Source organism: Malus sylvestris, chromosome 16 (assembly GCF_916048215.2).
Source record: "Malus sylvestris chromosome 16, drMalSylv7.2, whole genome shotgun sequence".
In the NCBI taxonomy this organism is placed as follows: domain Eukaryota; kingdom Viridiplantae; phylum Streptophyta; class Magnoliopsida; order Rosales; family Rosaceae; genus Malus; species Malus sylvestris.
In genome coordinates, this window is record NC_062275.1 from 28,481,207 (window position 1) to 28,489,946 (window position 8,740).

The following is an 8,740-nucleotide window of genomic DNA, read 5'->3' on the forward strand; positions in this document are numbered from 1 at the left end:
AAATTTTAGCAACAATTATGGATACAAGCATAAGAACATTTGAAAGAGAAAACGCCCCAAGAAAGAGGACCACCAATCTCCTCGTCAGATTACAGTTTAAGTATCATTCAATGGAAGGCGTATTTGATGATTTTAAGATTCTGTTAACGTGAAACAAAAATACTATCAACTACATGTTCAAACTAAATTTATGTTATATTAAAAAAAATATTGCACAAAAAAACAAAAATAATAAACTACGAGCTTGGTGAAAGAATATTTATTTGTAATACTAAATTCATGAGCGAAAGGCTTTCGGGACATTTTTTTTTTGCACACCGTTTTGATTTAGTGCTATTCTTTTTTTACTTATGGAATATCTGATTCTCACGAATGATAAGTTCCATAAAAAATGCCCATTGTTCTGTTACCCCACCCATCTTAATATTGTTTATATGAAAAAATAAAACAAAATAAACGAGAATATGCATGGTGAGAAAAAATAATATGAAAAAGTCACTTTCATTTTCTTGCGAAAATGATAATAATATCTCATTTGTGTGTTGATTTCTGGCCAATTTTGCGCAACTGTTTAGACTTTTTCAAAGCTAAAATAATATTAATTCAATGAAAGTATTGTGAACCAATTAATATAATCTAAACACAAAGCTAGCCGAAAAAACAAGAGTATCCAATCAAATAATCTTTTCTTGACCAATACTTTTTATTCTCTGAGAAATTAGTTCTTACAACCTTTACTTGTCAATTAATTAACGCGTTCTTTCATTTCTATACGCATCATTCACCAACTGCTAAGCAACTTCGCATATATACATATACATCCTGCGTATATATACACACACGCATATATCTATATATACATATATTTATACCAATTGCAACTTAATTATTAACACATTTCCTTTCACATTCATTAACTTAAAACATTGGTCTATCTCGTTCTCCAATTTAACATGCACATGGACAAGTGGTCTTTCCTGAGTCGCCTAAGGAAGGCCGTGAGGAAGGTAAGCTTCCTACTAAACCTCAACGTGAATCGCTGGCGAATTGTTTCGATGATCGGCCGTACTGTTTCTAGCAACCACCGATTGATGAGCTTCAACGACCACCCAGGGCTGAAAGTGGCGTGTGGCGATGAGACCAGCTCCGAGGAGCACTCGGGGTCTTCTAGGGGAAATCTTCAGAGGACAATAAGCTATCCATCGGATCAAGATGATATTGATCAAAGAGCAGAGATGTTCATAGCGAATTTCCGCCGCCAACTTCGGGTGGAGAGACAAATTTCGTTAGAGCTTCGGTATGGCAGAGGAAATAGTTTTGACTTGAAGTCTCCTTGATCACTTTGATTGGTGGTGATGGTGGAGGTAGCCTGTGATTTTTTTGAAGAGGGTCTCCGCTGAAATTATGTAAATCTTAAAGGGGGTTTATTTTTATTTTTGGTCTTCTTAATTTCCCTTTTTTATTTTGGGGTTAAGGACAAACAGCATACATGTTTTGATACTTTTATATATGTAAACTTATGCTACTATATTTGTATTCTTTGAACTTTGGAGAATTTTCCGAGGCATTTTTAGGGATGATATTTGGGATTATTTTGTACTTGTGGCTGATATCAAGCTTGTCATTACAGTTTTTGTTCATATTTTTGGAGAAATTCGTAAACTGGGATCTAAGGTAGATCACCAAGGTAATTAAATGTTGAAATATCTCATATCGATCGTATCTATGAGAAAAGAAGAGTTTAAATATCCTAACTCCACTCCAACTAATATCAAGGTCTTTTGTGATAAAACTCTACACTTGACGGATTGTGCAGGCGGTAATTAACAAATTGAGGAAATATTGGTGTTGTTGGAAATGGGGCCACCGAGTCTCTCTGATAATTCTACATCCTATCAGAGCTAAGGAGTGGGCCGCACGCACTACCACGTGATGGGTGGGCCCCCTTGGCTCTGCACGATAATGGTGGGTTCCTTTGTTCCATGTGTAGGGTGAATCCCCTTGGTTTTACGTGGTTTTCGATGTGTAGACTAATACCAAGGCTTTTTGTAATAAACCCCACACCCGATGAACTGTGCATGTGGTAATTACCAAGTTGGGGACAATATCGGTATTGTTGGAACCTTTTGCGATAAAACCCCACACATGACGGATTGTGCAGGTGGTAATTACCAAGTTGGGGACAATATTAGTGTTGTTGGAAGTGGGCGTTTGGCCCGTTTCTCTGATAATTCTACATTAAAACATTAATTAATCTCACAAATGGGAGCTTAGATGAGTTTAGCTTGTAGAAATGTTTTAGATTGATTAATCTGAAATTGATCGATTAGTACTAATTTAACCGTAAAATAGATCTAATCAACACTAGATCATGCAGAAGCAAAAACCAAAAAACTAAAAAAAAAAAAAAATCGCAAACTCTTTGCCAAACATAAGGCCCACTAGAAAAGATCAATTCACTGTTGAGATATAAGTGAATTTGCAAAAAATGTTCCAATTGTTCTTGTTATTTTGTTCTAATTTTAGCCTTTGGATCACAGTCCAAGTGTGTTGTCAAGATGTAATTCCATTACGTGATAGATTATGACTTGTGTTTGATGATGTAAGAGAGAATCTCTCTCTCCTAACTTCAAGCAATGGTAATTCCCACATGAGTTATGGGAGGAATGGAATGAATGAGTCATCACTTTCTTCTTCCATAAGCTCTGGATTTTCTCTATGATTCCTTCATTCCTTGCAATCTAAATCCTTCGTGATTCAGTCACTCTCTGAATCAACCTCACCAAAATATCAAACTCTAACATGGCCTCAGAGCCAGGTTCCTTCATCTAAAACATGGGTGTTGAATTTGTGCATTTTCTTACCATAAAACCTCAAAGAATTTGCTCAAAGTTGAGCTAAAAATTTTCGTCTGATACTGATGCGAAAATTAACTTAACACACAAATTAAACCCTCTTTTGACAATTGTAGTATATATGTAAGTAGGGATCGTTCTTAAACCGGGGATTAAGAGAGATTGCTAAAACACTTTAAACTGACTCAAATAGATAAAACTAAGCTTTAAAACACTTAACTAAACTTAAAAGACTCAAAACAAGTTCACAAGACTCAAAATAAGCTAAAAACACTCAAAACTGCCTAAAAACACAAACTGAGCAGTTTCTGACTCTAAACACAATTTTGGACGAAATTTGGTTTTAAGTTGACTCAAAACACTTAAAAACACAATCTAAAACATATCCTAACTAGTTAGACACTCTAAAGTAAAGGGGGATTTGGTTTTGGACAAAAATAAAGTAAACAAAACAAGAACTAAAACTAAGCAGATTTGCACGAATTTGGTGGAATGAGATGGATGATGGGCTAGCTAGGAGGTCTTTCTCCACACATGACATACTTGCATACAAAACAATTTCAAGTTGCTTTTTCAATGAACCATGAACCTCAACACCCCAAGTTAATTAGGTACTCTTAAATTAAACCTCAGATTTTCCTTAAGTCATTGAATTGAATGGAATTAGTGCATCGCAATCAAATTATTCCTCAAAAGTTCCCTACATGAAAGCGCATAATAGAGAAACAATCAAAGATCATTAAGTTCTATGAAAATCATAAGTATTGACAAGGCATTCGTAACTATGAAAGCGAATGATACTTATGCCAGGAATTTATTTAACATGATTGTGACTAACAACCTTTACTACTTATGAATTTAAGTTCATAACAATGAGGTGAAACTCCCTTATATCCTAGCATCATATTTATGCATGTAAATTAAGTGTGCACTCTCAACCCACATACATAAATAAGTTTTAATTCAAACAGATAAGTAAATTGAATTCACAATTCATGAAATCACAATTGGATGTAATCAAATCATATTGCAAATATAGCCATGGTTTCGAAATTCCTCCTAGCTAAGAGAGGTTTAGTTCCTCATACTCACAAAACAAAGATTATTGAATTTAAACATTGAAAGCAAAAGAAAGATTACACCTAAAATGTTCCAGCAACTCCAATTCGAATGGCAGGCACGTCTAATGGCTCACCTCCTTCTTGCTTGTTGCGGCACAAGGTGTGGTTGGTGGTTTTGGGAGTGATGGATGGTGTATTCTTGTTTAGGATGATAAATGCTGGCTGATGAGGGTGAAAGGTTACGGCAGGTTGTGTTTTTGAATGGTAGGGGGTTGGTGGACGAATTTGTGGCTGAAAACATCTTTTTATAGGCTAGGGTTTTCACAAATTCTGATGGGAAAAGGCTTAGGATTTTCGGCCAAGGCTTGGGCCTCAATCCAAGGGGGAAAAGAACTAGGGTTTGTGCAGATTTTAGGGTTTCTAGAAGGGTTTGGGGATCCACTTTTGTAGGGAATTCTAGAAACAATGTTATGTGGCTGATTTCTAGAAGAACAAAGCCTAAAAACATGCAACACCAATGTAGGAACAGATAAGGCCTTCTAGAAAGGTTTCTAGGTGATTTAATCAGAAATTAACTCCCCCTTGCAGCAGGAATTAAGTTAGGAAAAGATTAGGATATGATAGGATAAGATAAGGTTTGTTTGGATAAGATAAGGTTGGATAAGGTTTTGGATAATATCTTCTTCTTATTTTAAGCTGATTCCTTATCTTCTTTGTCTTGAATTTAATTTCTTCATCTCCTTATTAGATTTCTAGCCTTTTGAACTCCAAATTCGTCCATCCATCTTGGCCCATACATGTGCTATCCATTTAGTGCCCAAAACTGCTCCAAAATGCACTTTCTTGCCAACTTTGTCATTAGGACCTACAAACACACGAAAATAGCTTAAAGCACTATAATAAACACAAACTAACTACGAAAACGCAAGAAAACAAGCTAACTAAGTCACATAAATATGCTCCTATCAGATATGTGAGTTGTGTTCCTTTCAAGTGAAAATAAAAGGATAGTATAATGGCACAAGTCAGGGTGTCGAACCACAGGGACTGATTATACCCTTACAAATTACTAGTTTTATGTGAACCTTAACTACATAATGAAAATGCGAACTGAATTTAGATTTTTCAATTGAAAACTAAAATAACTTAAAAGTGCAAGAAAGATAAAGATAAATGATAGGTTGATTAAAAAATAATGGGAATGGAAGTAGGGATACTGATAGGAGCATATTTATGTGACTTAGTTAGCTTGTTTTCTTGCATTTATGTTGTTAGTTCTTACTTATTATAGTGTTTTAAGCTATTTTCATGTGTTTGTAGGTTTAAGGGAGTGCAGCATGTCAACTATGCAAACCAGGTAGTTGATACACCTATTTTATTCTATTTATTTAATGATGCAACTAAGAAGCCTATTGAAAATTAGTGGTACGTAGATAATGGGTGTAGTAATCATATGACTGGTAGATAGAATTTATTGGTGGATATTGAAAAAAATATGACTACTAAAGTAGAGCTGGGCACATGGTAACTTGTTGATGTCATAGGAAAGCGTAATTTAGTAGTTGAGACCAATATGGGTAGAAGATAATTAAGGAGGTTATGTTTGTATATGGATTGAAAGAAGACTTAGTGTAAGTCAAATGATGGAACTGTTGGAAGTATGCCCATAAGGCCACTCATTTGTTGTAATAGCTTTTCAGAATACTCATTATTTAAACTCTTGTTTGTTTAATGGAAGGGCAAAAGTTATTGTTAATCACACTCTATTGTATCATATGCATTTAAATAATAACAAAATTCAAGGAATGTATTTGATCAAGGAGATAAGTGATCCAAGTAAGTTAGATTAACAAGACATTTCTCTTATGTTCATTCCTAAAACGTTCCTAGCCATAAGATTGCCAATTGGGCATTGGCAATCCGCTAAGGTTAGTATGTGTGATGTTGACTCAAGCGGGAGTATGACTAGTCTCAAGTCATCTAGTGTTGAACACTAAGAGAAACGCATAGGTGCTCGAAAAAGTAATTGAGTACATTGAACAACAATTAAAAGAGAGTTCTGACATACATTTCATGTTGAAACTCATAAGTTGCAATATGCAAAGTAGTCATTTGACCTGAGGCATTATAGTTGTCTAATAGTTAGGTCCTTGATCTTTGACTATGTCAAAGGCATTCCATTGAGAGTGTCCATGACATTGTTGAGGTTAAGCTGTCTAGTCAAGTAGGCATGTGAATGCACAACAAGGGATCTTTAACGTTCCATGGTGGAAGGAGAATACTTTGAGATATGATTGAAGAGTCTTTCGCTAAAGCATATAAATATGATCACCTAGGAAAAATGTTCCAGACTATATTAAATAGAATCATAAAGAGAAGTATCACATTGGATAGTAGACATGAAACAAACTATCAATTAAACAATGTGATCAAAAGTATTGTATTAGAGAAGGATTATATTGCATTTTAGTTGTAACTGGATATGTTTTCCAACCACTTCTACTTAGCTTGGCTAGCTATGACATACTACTAGGTGTCACTCATGGTTTGTGGAAACCTTGAAGATTAGCAAACACTAATCTTCATCAAAGGGAGAATTAAAATGTGGTTTCAATTGACAATCGATCATTAAAAGTAACAATCGCCCACTGCCTAGCTAATTGGAACCTAATGGATCATACACCTAGTAAGGATGAATGTGAAGAAATATAAATGAAATGGATAAGCACATAAATTGTTTAATTGAGCATAGTCAAGAATTAATTAATTAGTTAATTAATCATACGAAAGGCTCGTATTGGCCTTTTAAGTTAGTTTCAGGTTTCGAGACCTAAATGGCTTTTGGTCTTCAAGGCATATTGAGTTTGGTTGTATGACGACTAAATTAAAATGAGCAATTAACCAAACTAGAAATGGGAGGTTGGCCATGCTAAGGAGAGTGGCTTATTTCAAGTTTACCATTCAAATGAAAGGATGTATAAAAGTTACTTTTTAGCCTTTGCCTCATTAGGGTTTTCTTTCAGGCAAAAGAGAGAAACTTTTTCTCTCTTTGTTTTCTAAAGAGGCTGGCCATACTAGGGAGAAAATGCCTAGCAATCTTTCTTCTCCTTAGCCATCCATCTTCTCTTCACACCTCATCCTTGGTCTGAAGACCTAGAGACACCAAACCTTTGGTGTTTTAAAGATCCTTTCCTTACATCCTCAAGGAGCAAAGGAGAAGTAAAGAAGCAACCATCCAACGAGAGAAGAACAAAAACACAAGGAAATATCCAAGGAGCAAGGAGGTGACTTGAAGGCCTCCATTTGGGTGAATCCCTTGTGTAAACATAGATAAGCGTTAAGGGTAATTAATCTCAAACTCTCTATTCTCTTTAACAATGTTAAAGAGTGTTATGGTTCACCATTAACTAGTCTTTGAAAGTCATGAGTTACATAATTGTTTTTTAGTGCATGCCTACTTTAAATTGTTATATGTATGCTTGAATGCTCATATATTCTTGTATGTTCTTAACTAGGACAAAATTTTTCCTTCAGGAACATGAATACTTTCTGATATTTGGTGATAACAAAGTGGAAATATATCATGATTGTTCTTTCACAAACATGGTTTGATAGAAGCATATTTATGCGACTTAGTTAGCTTGTTTTCTTGCATTTTCATAGTTAGTTTCTGTTTATTATAGTGATTTAAGCTATTTTCATGTGTTTGTAGGTCCAAATGAAAAAATTGGCAAGAAAGTGCAATTTTGAGCATTTTGAAGCAGTTTTGGGTATCAAACGGCTAGTTTATGAGTGGAGCAAGAGAGTTGGAGAATCAAAATTGGAAGTTTTGAAGATAAGGAATCAACTACAAAGAAGGAACATTATCCAACCTTATCTAAAACATTATCCAAACAAATATTATCTTATCCTTTCCTAATATAGCCTTATCCTATCTTATCTTATCCAAATCAGTTTGTGCCTTAATTCTAGCCATTTATAAGGGATAATTATGCATTTCAAATACATATTTCAGATTCTAGAGCCCTTATCCCTTATGTGCCACATATATGCCTTCCCCTTGGTGATTTAGGAATTGTAATCCATCCCAAAAACCCATGTCGTGTATCCTTGTCCTTTTAGGTTCAAAAATTTGTTCTGAAACATCCCTTCTAGAAGCTTTAATTCCTGCCGCACCTTTCTAACCTAATTCCCCTTGGTTTCTGGTTGTTTTAACCCATTCCACTTGGGTTTTGGTTACACAATCCTATCCCTACTCAGCCTTATACCGTGCCTAGCCCTATTGATAAAAGTATATTTATGTGACTTAGTTAGCTTGTTTTCTTGCATTTTCGTAGTTAGTTTTTGTTTATTATAGTGATTTAAGCTATTTTCGTATGTTTGTAGGTCCAATTGACAAAATTGGCAAGAAAGTACGATTTGGAGCATTTCGAGGCAGTTTTAGGCATCAAAAGGATAGCTTATGAATGGAGCAAGATGGATGGATGAATTTGAAGTTCAAGAGGCTAGGAATGTGCTGAAAGGATGAAGAAAATAAATCCAAGACAAAGAAGATAAGGAATCAGCTAAAAAGAAGGAACATTATCCAAAACCTTATCCAATCTTATCTTATCCTCTCCTAATCTAGTTGATATGATATTAACTAGCACTCAAATTAACCCTCTTGTTATCAATTGTAGCAAAGTATGTAAGTAAGGATCGTTCTAGGCCGGGGATTAGGAGGGAATGCTAAATCACTTGAAAACTGACTCAAATACGTAAAAACAAGTTTAAAACACTAAACTAGACTCAAAGAATGCAAAACTAAACTTTAAAACACCAAAA

The 8,740-nt window shown here is 34.9% G+C and overlaps 1 protein-coding gene across 1 annotated transcript; it reads left to right on the forward strand.

The window, feature by feature from the left end:
• The first annotated feature begins 865 nt into the window (after nt 1-865).
• LOC126607354 (uncharacterized) lies at nt 866-1,592 on the forward strand. Its single transcript, XM_050274906.1, has one exon. The coding sequence runs from the start codon at nt 954-956 to the stop codon at nt 1,335-1,337; it is 384 nt and encodes a 127-aa protein (XP_050130863.1). The 5' UTR covers nt 866-953; the 3' UTR covers nt 1,338-1,592.
• Nucleotides 1,593-8,740: the final 7,148 nt, after the last annotated feature.